General features: G+C 42.3%; 1 protein-coding gene across 2 annotated transcripts in view; it reads right to left on the bottom strand.

Moving 5' to 3' along the window:
• The window catches only part of roraa (RAR-related orphan receptor A, paralog a), a 171,390-nt gene that overhangs the window by 28,240 nt on the left and 126,097 nt on the right, over positions 1 to 17,053 (bottom strand). Inside the window, exon 1 of one of the 2 annotated variants that reach the window (XM_029523869.1) lies at positions 13,318 to 13,541. The exons of the other annotated variant lie outside the window; for it this stretch is intronic. Coding sequence (XP_029379729.1) covers positions 13,318 to 13,348 — 31 coding nt within the window. The 5' untranslated portion in view covers positions 13,349 to 13,541. Of the gene's footprint in view, positions 1 to 13,317; positions 13,542 to 17,053 lie in introns of those variants that run through there. 2 annotated transcript variants of the gene reach the window in all.

Here is a 17,053-nt window from a genome sequence, read left to right as displayed (position 1 = left end):
TGGCGTGTGCAGAAGTGTTTTAAATTGGCTCCAATCAATCTGAACACTTCCAAAAACTGTCATGTTCATAGCTGCGTTGCGATAAAATGCATATATTTTGGCAAACCCCATGCATGGCATTACATTCTGAAGAAAAAGGAAAAAAAAAAAAGCACTATGTTTGAAGTAGGAATATTTTCAGTGCGACAGAGAAATCAGGATAAACTGCATTAAATCAAAACCAGACGCAGTTACTTGCCTGCTGTGGCGATTATGTTTGATCTCCACTGCGCACAGAGGTTAGGCCGAGTGGGGCTTCCTGCCTTTCGTGGTAAAGCTTATCCACTCTCTGATTGAGAGCCACTGGACTTTACTACTGATACGAACAAATAATGTGAGACAAAATATGTGCAGCAGGCCTTCTGACCACAGACACTGACCACAACCATTCAAGATGTCTTCTCTTCCCAGGCATTGTGTAACATGTGTGCATCTGTCTGTTTTCCAAATCCCCACACATTCACAGAGAGGGAGACAGTGCTCTATTACAAGGAGGAGAGTTATTCAGTGAGTAAAACTTACTGATGAGTTTAAATGCAGCAAATCTGTTGGTTCTTTTTCACATACATTGTAGGTAACAAAGAGAAATGTAACACATAACAATACTGCCAGGAAATAATGGAAGACTGGTGTTAAACAAAGCAACAAAGCCTTTATACACATTATGCACTCATTCCTCTTTCCATCAAAATTCTTGCTGTAAATTCAGAACAAAGCAGCTATTCTCAGAGGAACATGAAAGACAGACACCTGTCAATCACTGCTCCTATGACTCCATATTCAGAGTGTCAGAGGCTGCAGGATGGAGAAATGTGCAATATTCTGATAATATTTCATGCAAACTAATGCAAGTCAGAACACTTCCCTGCTGGCCAGAAGGAGGGGAAATGAGAACAGGTAATTATCGGATTGCCTCAAGGCAAGAAATGATAGAGATTGCAGAGAACGGGGATATTTAGCCCTGCTAATGAAGGCCCATGTTTTGGGAGCACCAGGAAGGGGGAGCAGAGGGATGCTAGTTCTGAGGCTCAGCAGGAGGTAGAGCCTGATAAGACCATCTTACATAATGGTGACATCCAGGCATGGCTTACTGTTTAGACTGAGGCTCGCTGTCCTCCTGATTCTCCTCCATACACTCAGCATTGCCAACCAAGAGAGCGCAACATCGACTGGGCATTCCATTTGCCTCCAAATTACCATTTAATACATTTTTTCACAAGAAATGCTGGAGTATATTTTACCCCGTTTAGGCCTGAAGGTTGCGCCTGTTTATAGATGCAACACTGCAGTAGACTAACTACTGCTGTATGTTAAAATACATACAGGTTACTATGTTGAGTGTATTAATACAAATTGTCGCTGCTGAAGACAAACAAAGACTTCAGTGATTTGACTGAAGGTACCCACCCCCCACCCCACAAACCCTCCATTCGGCACAGTCCATCTTAACTTATTGAAGGGTTTATGTTTGCCAATCTCAACAGCCTTACTTAAAGTGCTGAAAAATAAAAAGCGACTGCTTATTTTGTATATGCAGCACTTCCCCCGGACGGAAATGAAAGTTTAATCATGGCATTAGGATTCACAGGCATTCCCTTGCCAGGACCTGCTTGCAGACATCAGAATTGCTAATTTGGTGGTTTGCCCATGAAGGCCTAACTGGTGAGTGAGGAGGCGATGAATGGAAAAAGGAGTGTGATTTGTCGGGATAACCTTGAACCCCAAAGCTCAGCTTTCTGTGGATATATGAAGCTCAATCAGTCCCTCTTTATCACGTTGATCTGAACCACTGTCCTGTGTAGTGGCCGGCACAGCACCACACGGACACTAATCAGACTACTTTGAGAGTGTGTTATCGGCCAAAATCATTTCCTTCGCTCTCCTCCTTGTCTTCTGACACAGCCAATAACTTCTGCTTGAATGAATAAATGCAGCCAAATAATTGCTTTCAAAGACAATCGAAGCTCTGCAAGTACGATCCTGATTAGATATCAACATGAAGCCAAAACAAAGCCTTTGACAAAAATCACAGTAATTGTGGCTCAATTTCTAATCTGAATAATTAATTTCTAATGCTTGTGATGAGAGCGCACCGGAGGCGCAGACATGATAAAGAAGAAAGGTCCTGACAGAGTTATGAGTCAGCAGAGATGTGAAATTCAAATAGGCCAGGCTAAGCAGTTTGGAGCTGATGGTGATTTGAGTAGACTCACTGGTCAGCCCTACAGTAAAGTACAAGCGCCTGGGGCTGAAAGATGCTGGAGTTACTCATGGGCATAGGTGCTTTATCAGCAGACCACATGTGAGGGGATGAAGCAGTAATAATTGTTAGCTTCATCGAATGATACACTGTACTCTTTATGCCACAGTAAATTATGATGTATCCTCATACGAGTATGGATTCACGTTATTCGTTTTCCAAATAAAACCGCACTGCTCCATCTGAGCGAAGAGCTGGTGGACTAGCTTATTGTTTGCATGGTAATCTGAGACCACTGTAACGGCTGCACTTGTGACATTAACACAATTAAAGTGCAGGTCTATCATTGGCAGGGTAAGATGAAGCAGCAGGAGCAGAAGTCTTACTGTTTTCTGTCACAGTCTCAGCTGTGTGCACACACTCTCCACACACACTGCCATCTTTCACTCAGCCAGCCACTTGCCTCATCGCCCACTGCGACTCCCCAGAGGACTCCTGCATAGCTAAAGTGGGTCTGTCATTGAGACCTGGTTCGATTTAACTTCACTGAGCGCCGCACACACAGGTGAATATGTGTTATTTGGTCTGCTACTCAAAAAAAAATAAAAAAAAATAAAACCCCACACACAGACAGACACAAATTCACTTTCATTTTGATCACTTCTCCGCTAACACCTTGTCGAGGTGACCGGCCAGGCTCCATGGAGGGTGGTGAATGCATACCTGTAGAGAAACTATCAGCCTGCAAGGGTTTGTGTGGATTTATTGTACAGCAAATGTCCACTTGTCTCAGCTGGTGAAAAAACACACAGCTGCTACAACACACTATCTGTGCAGCTGCAAGTCTTTGTGTATCCGTGTGTTCATAAGTTCAAGCTGTGGGAGCAAACATGAAAACATCATCAACCAATGACCAGAGATATGTTATCTCAACATCGAATCCCACCTCCAGCGTCTTAGTCTGGGGGCAGGTTTAATGCTAACCTGCAAACGCCGCCTTTGTCTTTGAAGTGGAGCGATGAATGCAGCAAAACAGATGGAGATGTTGGATGCTTTCAGGAATTATTAATGGCATGCTATGATCCCAAATTACCTTCAGCAAATAGTCTCCTAGCACTGGAGTACACAGGCAGCCCTGCACATCCATATTGTATTTAGACAACACACCTGGGTCAATGGAAAAAGAGCGAGCCATCATGACTGTACTTTGAGCACCAATCCAAACGTGGAGGGTTCGGTTCCTTCATCATTCTTAGGCAATGTAAGCATGCATCCTCATTAAACACAATTGGCCGTTTCAACAATAGATTTGAGATTTAAGCAGCAAACACGCTAATTGTGCAAAGTCCTTTTTATTTTTTCCTCCCACAATGGAAACCACAAACTGGAATTAATCTGCAGAAAGCCTTTCCTGTAGTTTTAAAAATAAACCCTTCGTCATTGGAGGCTTTTATGGCCCCTAAGGGGATACACTATTGTGACATCAAATCTATCTTACAAATATACATTAGTAACAGCCATAAAATATACATTTCTTATGGATAACATACAGTTTACAGTACAAACTGAACAATTCCCGGATTCCCTCAGAGAAAAACTGTGCTGCTGAAATATCTCACCCCTGCAGCTCTCTTGTATTTGATACAGATACATGTGGTATGTATGGAAACAAAAGGCTAACAATGTTGAAATATTTCTAAAATCAAGACCACAGATACCTATCTCATTCCAAATATAAAGTTCCTGAGTCTCAAACATTACATAAAATGTCAAAATAACTGAGTATCTAGTCTGCTTCTTCGTTTTCAGAGTGCTCATTCAATTTGCAAATGCATGCAGTTAGCACGTGATTTACTTAGGTTGCTAAAAATTACTCAATCAGCTCAATCAGAGACTGGCCTCCAGGCATATACATGTACAAAATTCTTTTACAATGGGTACAATTAAAACCTGTCTACAACTGATTGGTGGCAGAGTTATTGTGTGGTAGCTTGAACCAGTGTTTTCAATTAGAGGGGAAAAAGTTTCACCTTACTGCATGTAAGGTGCAGTTTATTATATTTTCCTTATGCTTTACATTTCCTGTTTTTGTAGTGGTTGAGTCTCTGGTACCAACTATAGTAGTAACAAATGTTGTTTTTGTTACTGCGTGCGGTGGAAAAGCTTTTCAGTTTTATTCTACTGAAGCTCTTGCGTTAAAATATTTAAGTTTTAAGGTACTAGTACAATTTTCCTTTACCTGCAATAAATCCATTTAACATTTTGCACATTGTCATAACTGCTCTGGTGATTGGGTAATCTCCCCTGGAACTCATCTACATAAGGGACAGAGATGAGTGATGCATGTGGTTTTTTGCTCTCATGTGCCCCAGGCGTCTGCAAACATAAAATCCACATAGATGATCTGCACAGCACTGAGCAAGAAAGGCAAATCTTAATAACATTCCTTATTTTTATTGTAATTACCCAGACTGATAGTAAGCTGCAAATATTGGACCTGACTGAAGCAACACAAGGTAGTAAAGAAAATGTTTTACACCTGGATGGGTTTAATTGGGGTTATATGGCTCCTTTATTTAGTGGGAATTGTTAGCTATTAGGATGATTCAGATAACAATCCCCCTGCAGTTTTTTTCTACAGCATAAGCAAGGTCGGCAGCCTTCAGTTTTGAGAGAATAAATACATTGGTTGGTGCTCTCATAAGACACTGCGTGTCTTCAAAGAGCTACATCTAAGGGAGGAATTGATCAGACACTTTTTCTCACACTCTGTAAAAGCAGAAAGGAATAAATTATTTGAACAGTGTCTATCTTCTTATATGCCACGGCCTCTGATTAATTACCTTAGGACTCACTAATGAGAATGTGTAAACGAATACAATGTTAATCTACTATGTATATGCTGTTTACTCAAATTTGCTGAGGCCCAAGAAAAAACAAAACAAAATCCCTCATGTATAAATTATAATAATCCCACAGCAAGGGAGAGAAAAAAAAAAAAATCCATGCTGAGATCAAAGCAGAACGGCCCAATGTAATCATGTGTCAAAAGATCAAAAAACAACTTCCTTACCCACTCAAGTGGGCAAGGTATGTCAAACGTACAGCAGTTTTACTGCTTCACCTATCTCCCACCCTGCCTTGTTTCCCCTTCCCTTTATTTTACCCTCGGTGACAGCTAATGCGATCCACAACAATGAGGCTTATACACAATGAGAAGAAATACCACGGGTTGGAATTTGCTTGTTAATTTCTGTAACAAAGAAATGTTATTGGAAACAAATACCATGCATGAGGTGCTCGGATTTAGATTTGACAGAATTTTATTCCCTGCAAATTAATAGTAATTGCATATATTGTATGGATTGTACGATACTATTGAAATAAGATGTGTGAATTAAAATCAGGTATAATAACAACATCCTGCTGCATCAAAAACTGTAAAACACATTCACCGCAAACAGCGTCTGGGAGGAGCTTCCTCAGACACTGTGGTGAGACATGGGACATGTTGGCATCTTTTATCACAGTAGTATGACACCTTAAAGCATTCCATTTACGCAAGGAAGCAGAGCTTAAACTATTGCCATTTGTTTGCTGGCACTGAAAGTGTCTCATCTGGATTCATATATAAATACACTGTTCCCCTTCAGTTTATTACACAGCGAATACACCTTTTTACGACAGGACAGTACTCTTGTAATATTTTACTGTTTAATTGAACAGCAGTATTTTTTAATTGTATTTTCGCAGGGTAACGAAACATATGGACATTTCAGCAATAAGCAGTAAAACTGTGGGCGACGCATTTGACAATGGGATATCATTAGCAGTGGGCTGTGCAGCTTTGATAGTTACTGAGAGTGTTCTGTTCGGGCACATTACTCCTCCGTCGCCCCAAATCACACATTAAAGATATTAAAACAGCCATCAGCACTGCAGGAACGGGGACTTACTTCCCCTTCCCCTTCCCTGCAACTATTGACAAAAACAAAACTGAAAGACAACAGCTGCTGATTTCTAGCTAAGTGACAGATTCCTGCAAGCAAGTACGGCGGTCCCGCCAGTCTTTTTGCCCAAAATCCCTGTTTGTTTCTCTGTGACAGAAATCCATTGAAGGGGACATAAACCCTTAAAAGTTTACATGTGGATACATCTCCTTGGAGGCGCTCTTTCTTTCAATTTATGCGAAGCCTTTGTCCATTGTATTGGACTGCAGGAGATGTGTCTACATCAGGGATGAACTGTCTTCTTTCCCCCAAATTAGGCTCTGGTAAGAGTGTGATCATAAACAAATCCTGAGACTTTGAGCGAGGGTCTTTGCTGATGCTGCTTTTGTTGAGGCTGGACTAGACTGAGCTGAGCAGCCAAGTTGACAAGGACCTGTGCTCAGCACTAGGAAAACTCTCATGCAGAAACAAAAAGCCCAGGGGAACAAAGACAACAATATGCCAAAAAAACCCACTTGAAACAACAAAACAACCCAAAAATGCCTCCAAAGGAGTCAGTGGTGGGTGATTGCCAGCTGCACTCCAGATTACTAGGCTCGCTGAGAGTCTTTCAGCAATCGCTGAGAGCTGTAGTATCATCTCCAGCTCCTTAATCAGTTCAGCTGGGGAGGGATGGATCATGACATGCAAAAGGCTCAGCACGATGGGGAATAAACTCATAATCAGCAATCATATATTCCACATTGCTAGAGGGGGCAGGGCGCTCATCTCAGATAGGTCAAGGACCTCTCCACAGCCAGTTAACCCCTTTGCTCCAGCCGATAAACATCCACACACTCATTGTCTATAGCGCCCATCATTTTGATAGCTCTAAAGCCCAGTTCTCTGAGTTAGGATACTGGGACCGACACGTGCAGAGGCACGTCTCTTTATTTTCCTGCTGCAACTGTGCAAATGCAGTTTCAATTAGAAAACATACTCCGTGTTCATAAATGGGGCTGGGGTTTTTTAAAGCGCCATGTCCCTGAAAAAGCCATGTGCTGCTCCTTTAAACAAAGTTCACTGCCTTGCACATTCTCTTTCCTTTCATCTTTGTAATTAGCTCTGAAGCAGCATTTCTTTTATTTCAAATGAATGCATGTGCATAAAAATCAATCTTAAGCAGACCGTTCTGGCAAGGCTGTTTGTCTTTGTTATTTATGATGATAAAATTCCTTTCATGCGTCTTAGTTGGGGTGATGAGCGCCTAATGCTGCCAACCTTGAGCGTTAGTTCTCACTCCGGCCCCGGCCAGATTCCTCTGGGAGATTCAAACACGCATTGTTACATTCTGCTGTATGGAGGCAAAATGCGACAGCAGCACTGACTGAGAAGTTAGGAGTAACGAGTTCACAACTCTGCAAAACATGTCGTCGTCTCGTTTGTCTCTCTTGAAGAGCACCACCTAGTGATCAGGAGGATTCAAACTGTTCTCTCATCAGTGTGAGACGCCAGATCAGATGAGTGTAAATGATGCCATCCTACGAGCAGATCCCCTAATGGCCTCTGCTGGGACATGTAATCAAACGCCTCACACACTTCTCTCCCTTTTGTAATCAAGCAGCAGAGCGCATGTTGTGACGACCTTTGTTATAACGCTGCCTGTTCCCTCATCTCATCAAAATTCCATGCATCTCTCATTTTTCATCCTTTTGTTCCCTGCCAGGGTCCCTAGATGCCGCAGTCCCTCTCCATGGAGGAGAGGGGAGTGTAACTTAGTATGCTGTGACCTCTGACCCTTCCTCATTCTTGACTCTACGGCATACTTTTGCTGCAATACTGGCAATGCCTATCACTATTTACAGTCTTTCCCCTGATTATAAATTCCACAGACATCCATATCTGCAGCCAAGAAAATCAACAACGATACGGTATGTGTGGAGCATAATTGCTGAGTAAGCCATACTAGTGACAGCTCTTATCAGCGGCTGCCACTGAAAGCTCTTTATTAGTCTGTTCTCTCATCTCACCTGTGCTGGACTGACATAAGAGGAGGATAAAGGTGACAATCCACACAAACAGCACTCCTCGTCTTGCTTGCTGCTGGCGTACTTGCCTAACAGAGAGATCTGATTACAACGGAGAAGAGAGCAGCTTGGTGTTGCATGGAAAAGCAGGTCAACTGGAGAGTGCTGTCAGAGCTCGGGAGTCACCAGCCTGATGGAGGAGGAAGAAAAGCTATACGACATGGCAGGCAGAGACGAAGGTTTGTCTCCAGCCGCTCTGTGATGGGCTTTATTTACTCTGCCATTAAGAACAGAGAGGAGAATGATGGAAGCGAGAGGACTGAACACACAACTCTGGGGAGAGATGCATTAGTGTTGTCTGGTGTAACTCCTCACCTTTTACTTCTTTTGGTCTCTCCCCCCTGTTTCCCTCTGGCTCACGCACCAGAGACAGAGCTGCCCCACTGCCAACACCTTACTCCTTATGTGTTTTTCTGTCCTCAGTGTTTGAGTCAGACAAAACGCAAAATCAATAATGCTTTTTCTCCCCCATTTCCTCTTTGATGCAACTTCAAAAAGCCAATGGACAGCCCTCCAGAGGCCCGCAGAGGAAAAAATCCAATGGTACGAAACACACTCAGAATGAAAGTAAAGGAGGAGGAAACTTCACCCTGCACTCTCTTAAAAACATTGTTAACTTCTGAAGCCCCAAGGGCTCCAGCATTTGAGGCCAAAGCAGGGCACGTGAGGCCAAAAATGTTTGTATATTCTTGTAACTCGTCTATTGAATCCAGGCCAGGAATATGCATGCCAATGTTTTAAATATCGAGGACGAAACAAAATCAGAGAAGCTAACAATGGCAGCAGAAATCTCTCATCTCTACTGCCTGTACACATTCTACAAAGTTACAGGAAGAAAGTGAAAAAAAAAAAAAAAAAAAATGAAAGTGAAAATGTTCTTTAACTCCATGGACTGTGGTACCTGATTATCTAAGGAGTGCTGACAGAGGAAGTATTCTATCAGCAGCTAAATGCTGCATGACAGGAAGACACTTCAAAGGATCTATAAGTGACTCCAGAAATACTGAGTGAAAGTAAAGTAGGAAATTACCCTTAAGTTAGAGACATTTGACTAAGCCCAGCGAGGTGTTTTACCTGACTGGAGAGCCGATATTGAGAAGTGTGAACTCGGTATGAATGTTTCCTGAAGGAACAAAAATCATCTCACACAGGCTGACGGTTATCGCTACAGTTTGTTGCATCCTGCTGTTTGATTGGACACAGGACAAGGCAGCCATTTAACCTCGTCTGTGATTAGGCTCATCTGTCAAAACCACACGGTGTAACTGAAGAGACAAGATGACTGACAGAGCTGTCTGGCGCCCTGACAGTGGCCTGAATGGAGTCGCAGATTAATGGGTATGCTCAGAAATGGCTAAATGGCGTATTTTTGTCGGTTTGGTTATTACTGCATGGATTAGCCCACAATCAGCTGGAAATAAGTTACCGATTTTTGCTATTATTATCTTTTGAAGAATAATTAAAAACTTAAGCACAATAAAATTAGACTATTTCATGTGCGCTACACAGATTAAGAATTTTATCTTGAAATCATTTGTTATTTCATATTATAGTCGATTCATTGGTGACTGCTCAAAATCACTTTTTATGTGATTTATATTACAAGAATTACTAGAGAAGGATATTAACAATACTACTAATTAACACAAGCTACAACAACAAAACCCATCAAATTCAGAAAATAGTTCCCGTCTATCTCCTCCCCTCTCCTCTCTTGAATGCACCTCCCTCTCCTCCCAACTTCTATGGAGCCAAATCAAAAATCCATGCTCTCAATGGGCAGTCAATATCTCATTAGCCAGTCCCTCCACACACAGTCAGGCAGCCAGGACGTTCGTCTCAGTGTGCACAGCGCAGACTGGCACACCTCACACACTTTAATAACCTGTGGGGACGCCATTCCACTTCCTCAGCCAGCTAAGAGGCAAGAGACATGGCTGAGGCACACAGCCTTCGTCTATCTGAGCGACTCTTGTTTGTTTTTTCCCTTTCCTCTGCTCAGATATTATCTTTTGAATTGTAGCACTACGTGTAAACTTTCATTTAGGCGCTGAAATTCAATCAAAACATTTTTTTTTTTTTTTAAATGGATGCAGACTTAATTTAACATGTAGAGGATGTACAAAATTTTATTTGAATCTATTAACTTCGCTTTTGGAATTACTTTCACATTCAAACCACAATTATTTTAATCTAAATGAGAATAGATGTTTTTTTTTTTTTTACATAAGATAATGTAAGAAAAGCTATTCTAAAAATATTCAGTCTTTGTAATTGGGTGACATGCGCTATATTTGCCTTCACCTTAATCTGTGGTGATTTTTCCTTTGGCTCTTCATGATCTCAGTCCCTAACTGGATAATAGCCAATCTTGTTAACCTCTGCTTTAATGTGCGACTCCCTGCAGCACTGAGTAGTGAGCACTTCAATCGGCCACTGATCGAAAGAGACAAAAAGTACCAAATCTACAGCAAATATTTACAGCCTTGTTAACATAGCCTTAAAGCACCTATCACAAGATATTTGGCTGTACCTTCTCCCCAGCCCCAGAACATTTTTTACAGTCTAGTACACACTCGTGTTAAATCACATATTTATGTGCCGTCTGCATACACTGTAGTGGCTTACTGGGCCTTGCTTTCAACAATTTTGAAACACTGCTGCTACTGTATACTTTGCCACAATAATGGCCCTTTTGAAGGGTTAATTATATCTATTGTGAATGAGACGCACATTTTACTTTTTCTGTCGATCCACACATCAAACAACTTTCTTTAATTATGTAATTGGAATTTTCATCTTAATTGTGCTGAGTAGGCTGGCTAATTTGCATGGGGTAATGAGAGGGATGTTTCCATTACAGGTAATTAGGTACTTGAGAGGCAGTGGTGTGATAGAGAGGCTGAACAGAGAGGGAGAGGTGGTGGTGTTGGTGGAAGTAGAAGTGGGGGAAATGGGAGGGGGTGTGTGGCGATAAAGCCACGGAGACACAGAGATGTTTGATATGATATATTAGCATTAGTTCGTAGTGCACGCTTATAAACATAGTGAAAATCAGCAACCCCGCCCCCCCCAAAAACAAAAAAAATGTAGTATGACCACATAGAAATATCAATATAATGAAGTCATGCTCTTCATTCATTTCACTGACCATTTTCAGGAATAAATTACGACTGCTGTTGAAATGAGTTTCCAATTATATAGCTTGTTCACATTTTAATTTCATTTCTGACACTGTCGTAGCATCCTATGACACGAGCAGCTCCTGTCAAACTGAAACGACCGATAATGAGAAAAGACTAAAAGGAATGATGAAAACTTACTTATGAACAGGCTAACTGTGACAATATCTCCTGAGTAATGACGTTAATTTTCTCAATCTTAAAGTTACTCTACACGAAATATGGAGAAAAATATTCACAATAAATAATTTGTAATGAAGTCACATTCTAAAAAGGTCATAGAAAAGGTACAAAGCACAAGACACTCAATTCTGTCCAAAAATATGTGATTTCATAAAGCCCTTCACTAAACATTTCATGGAAAGGACAATGGGTCAGAGGCCATTTTTCATTTATCTCACTGAAAAGAAGTTTCAGAAATGAACACACAAGTCAGTTATTGCAAAAGACAATGAGACTCACTTCATAGGTAAATTCTCACAGTGTGACCAATCAAAAAATATACAGATCCCAATCTCACATAAATAGCAAAGTACTTTACATCAACTGGATGACCAACTAATGTGGAAAATAGACAGAAAAGCTGTGAAGACTATCATGGCTACTACTGACTTTAATATACAAATTTGGTTCTTGTGGGGTACTTTTTTTTTTTTCATGCATTTATATTTTCTCATGCGCAACCATATTTTGACAATGTTCAACTGTTAATTTTTCTTATTTTGCCAAAAAAAAAAAATTAATTATCATTACTGACATTTCTCATTTAAGACAGAATGGCAGCGTGCCTCATCATAGTTGGTGCATCTGACTGTATCATGGGTGCATAAGAGCATAAGAGAAAGGTGGCTGTTCACCTTTCTTATCATGGAAGAATGAGCGTATTCGTATGTGTGAAGAACATGATTATGTGCACGTGCATATATTTGTGTGTGTGTGTGTGTGTGTGTGCAAGCATGCATGAGAGTATCTACTGACTGTGTGTGTAGTCGTGTATGTCTGTGATGGGGGTTGGGGGGGGGGGATTAAGCACACGAGATCAACATCACAGCGACCGGGGGGACCCAGTCCTGCTCTCATGGCCACACATGTAAACCCGACTACCCCCCATCCCAAAAAAATAGGTCAGTAGAACACAACACACTCAGACACAGATATAAACACACACGCACCAGTATCAACTCAAACAATCACACTCTGCCAGTCGCGCCGGTTGCCTCATCGCCCGTCTGCGACCCCAGTTCAACACACTCATCTTCGTCCGGAGGACCAGACCCGTCCTCCGGACTGGAAGAACAGGTTAAGACCGCTGCAAAAAGGAACCCCCCCCCCCCCCCAAATTAATCCATCCATCCTCCACCCCCTCCTCCTGCATGCTGTTACACATCTATGACCAAAAAAAAAAAAAAAAAAAAAAAAACTTGTGCGCTAAAGCAGCTCAGGAGCTGCTCCTGTCAGAGACGCAGCCGTGCAAAGATGACACCGGCTGTGGTTCCCACACAGCTCCCCGCCTCCAGCAGCAGTTAGAGGAGCAAAAACACCTCCACACATTCCCATAAGTTCAGCATTTACGGCTCACTTTCTTTTAAGTTTAAGTTAAAAGAGGACATTTTCACCATGCATGACAAAGAGACGCTGGAAAAGCCGAAGTCACTTGCGCGCATTCAGAAGCATTGTATTACAGCTACTTCTCTCTTCCTCCATGCCCGTCTCCCTCTCTCACCCCCTCTCTCTCTCTCTCCCTCTCTGTCACACTCATGCCTTGCAAATGAAATGCAAAGAGTTGGCAGGCTATGAATAGCCGAGCAATACTTCCCTACTTGTTACTCCTGTGGGTGCAGGATCAGCATGCATTTTTTTTTTTTTTTTTTGGCTCTTACCTTTCATAGCTGAAATCACAAAATACATCATTAAGCTTCGAGTCCATAAGAGAAGAACTATCACCAGCGCAAAGCCCTCCACTGCTGTCTCAGCAGCAGCTGGCCAGCACAGCTCTGTCTCTCAGCCTCCGAGCATGACCACACCAGAATCCATGTGACTGTGACATCAGTGTTCATGTCTGACTGCTCCCCACCCACCGGCCTTTGATTGGCACAGCATGTAGCCAGTAGGGGCGCTGAGAGCTCAGGCAGGGAAGCTGGCTCTCTTCCCACTGATTGCAGTCAGAGGCTTGTATGCCGGCTTGCTAGACACAGCAACGCTCCCCACTATCTTCTGTGGCTTATCTGTTTAGTGCAAGGATAGTCAGAGCCAGAACGAGCAGACATTCGTTTTCCACCCTCCTGTTCTCGCTCCTTCTGCTCCCTTGTCTGAATTTATTTTACTTTATGTGCTTGTTTATTTGGCTTTTCAAAATGGTGCAATGTCAAGGATAAGACAAAAATAAAAGGAAAAAGAAAACAGTCAAAGAGGGGATTAAAGGTTAGACGGGGATGAGAAAAGGGCAAAGGAGAAGAAGGGCAGGTTGAAACAAAAGGAGGAAGAGAAGAGAGCGAGAGAAAAAAGCAGGAGCGAGGAGAGGATGGATAAGAGGGCGAGTGTAATTTTTCTGTGACTCAAAGATCGAAGCGCTCCGCTCTTCTCCTCCTCCCTGTCTGTAGATATGAGTGATCAGTGTGAGGCCAGATGTCTGCGAGCAGCGGTGGGCCCTCCACAGAGAGAAGATGAGTGGAGTCTCAGCTTCTTCCCCTGACCTCTCAGAGGACCCACATTCCCTCTCCTACAGACACACACACACACGCTCCAACAGCTCTCACACACTCTTTTTGACAGGTGAAGAAGGGGAGATAGTGACGGAAGGGTTTGGATGATCCCCTCCACCCCACAGTGTCCGGGCGATGAGTTTCTTGCTATCATTTCTCCTTCCCTTCCTCACATGTCCCTCACTTTCGCCCCCTGCTTTCCATTCCAGTTCTTACCCCTCTCTCTCTCTCTTTTGCCGTCTCTCTCTCCTCCCCCTCTCCTCGCTCATCCTCTCTCATATGATAATCTGTTCTGACTCCTAACCAGCTGCCTCTCTCTGATACAATATTCTGGTTTTAGTGCAATCCAGCCTTGGCCAATAACCACGTTGCATTTGGCATTTCCATGAATAAGCTGGTGCTCATATCATCCCGTCTTAAGACAAACATCATACAGATTCGGTTTCAGGCACTGCAATACTTGAACTTCAAAAATGAAGCAAAAAAAAAACAAAAAACAGATTTTTTTTTTTTTCACGCAACCAATATTTCAAATGTTTTAATTTTGGAGGCTTACTTCACATCTTCTGCAGTTGTTTGGTGCAACACAGCTGCAGCAGCAAGCCTGCATCTTTGACACAGAATTTTGATGCTTTTTCTTTGTAACAATGCATTGTTTTAACAAGTATTATAATTATTTATTCCTACTTTACACTCTGAATATATGCATTGATTTGAAGTGTTCCATCTGTGTTCTGTTTATTGAATAAAGGTGCTTCTAAGCATATATAAAATGGAAATTAAGACTCAGCGGCTCAGAGCATAAATCTTCCCATGACAATGTTTCATTAGGACCTCTATGATCCATTAGAGTCACTAAACACATTAACTCACGTTGTGTCAACACTGGGCTCTTATTGCACACCGTCTAATGAACAAAATACCATTCGGAGACTGATAGCATCAAATCGAGCGTGCCTGGGATACAAACTAGCCTCAGATAGGCCCGAGCAAACTATTCAAAACAATGTGATGTCAGAGACGGTGTAGTCGTCTTGTTTCTCTGCTGGCGTCTCCCCACAAGATCTTCAAAGTTCACCAGATGAGTCAGGGCCAAGGCCCACGCAGGAACATGTTTAACTGCCACTATCTGTGGTTGTCTCTCAGAAACTGACTGACTCTATCAGTAATGTACAACCAAACGCAGCTCAACACAGTGTAGCTCGACACTGAGCTATGGTTTAAGGGAGGGAAAAAAAAACAAAAAAAAAAACAACCAAAACACAACAACACAGAACATGATAGCAGGGGTTGAGTCTCTTGGCTGGTTGTCCAAGAATGTCCCAGAGGAGGATAACATCCACATTACAGTTGTCAGGCAAGAGTTGAAAAGGAGCATGTTTTGTCTACTTGCAACCTAAGTAAATGGTGAATATGTGATGTTCGGAGAATTCCCTACAGGAGGATTATTAAATCACTCTGTGGCTCCTTGTTAAAAAATGCTGTGTGCCCACATCTGTAAAATGTCACAGATGTGGGCACACAGAAAACAAAACAGCTGGATTTGTCACGGTTGGACATAAAAGAAGTCGCTTTCTGCTGAGCTATTTAATGAACTGTAAGCCATTAAAGAGTCCCGTTGTGCATTGTTTTCTCTTTTACCTTTCCATGCCCACAGTTAAAGAGTTGGTTAACTCAAATTACAAGTATCCACATGCACACACACAGGCAAATTCCATTCACTTCCACTGTATCATGGAAGTGATCTCACAGACTGGATATATAAAACCAAAAATATTTGCATAGCTAGTTACCAACATAAAAAAGTATCAATATATCATCTTTTCTGTAATTTAAATGAGCTGACGGTTTCAGAAAAATGTACAGTAAAACTAATCAATTGGATGTTCCATCCTCTCCGCGCTACAACGAATATAGTGCCTCCAACTGTATGTAACTGTGCTTAAAATCCCCCCTAAGGATAGATGTTTCCTGCAAAGCTGTTTCATTTGATCTCTGCCACACTCTCCCTTGACTGTTCCACATTACCGGCGACAGTATGCCGATACGATGCCAATACTTGTTCATTAGAGCATTGATTGAAATACTCGTGGTCAAACGTTTTTGGGCATTAATGTGGTGATGAGAAGCTCTCAGTGGAATCATTTGAAGGCAATCCTTCTTATGCTCCTGAGAACAAAACAGAAACTGTGATAGCGTAGAGGTTCTCAACCAGGCTCAACACACTACATTTCTGCTTGTCCAGCTATTCGTCTTACACTCCTTTCGGATTAATTCAAGCAAACGTATTTACTGTAAACAAGCCCTGTGGAATGGAATTCAATTGAGATGAGATGCAGAGCATCCACTGGTGCCCCTGGAGGAGAGGAGAGGACCAGAGCTGATAATGGCCTCATTAGCAGTCTGTCAGTAGCCATTCTACGCACAGACTCACCATGCAGCTGATCCACATTAACTCTTACAACCCTGGACTGGCCTCCAAGACCGAGGGCACAACAGTGTGCACGCTGTTGCCCTCTCCAGCCTTTGACCCCACAGGATAAACAGTTCTGAACTATTTCAGAGATCTGAGGCTTATTATCTACCAGAAAGCTACCTGGGTGTTTGTAAGTGCCCCACCAGCCCAAAGGAGTGGTAGAATTAACAAGCTCCAACAGGCGCTCCATGAAAACAATACAGATCAATTTAATATAGATGCCAAGGAGTGGAGGGCATAATATTAGAGCCATAACAGCACCAGCCCACACCAAACAATCATAAACCAATTTAGGGCCATTCCAGGCAATTTCCTGGGGGCTTCCACTTATGGGGAAGACTTCAATAAATCACCAAGACAACAAAGAGAATATCTATTTCTGCGAAAATAGAGGCCACTATTGGGTTATGTCCAGGGGACTGCAGAGGGTTGCATTTA

The sequence above is a fragment of the Echeneis naucrates genome, chromosome 16 (genome assembly GCF_900963305.1).
Source record: "Echeneis naucrates chromosome 16, fEcheNa1.1, whole genome shotgun sequence".
NCBI classification, from domain to species: domain Eukaryota; kingdom Metazoa; phylum Chordata; class Actinopteri; order Carangiformes; family Echeneidae; genus Echeneis; species Echeneis naucrates.
This window is presented reverse-complemented; position numbering and strand designations above follow the sequence as displayed.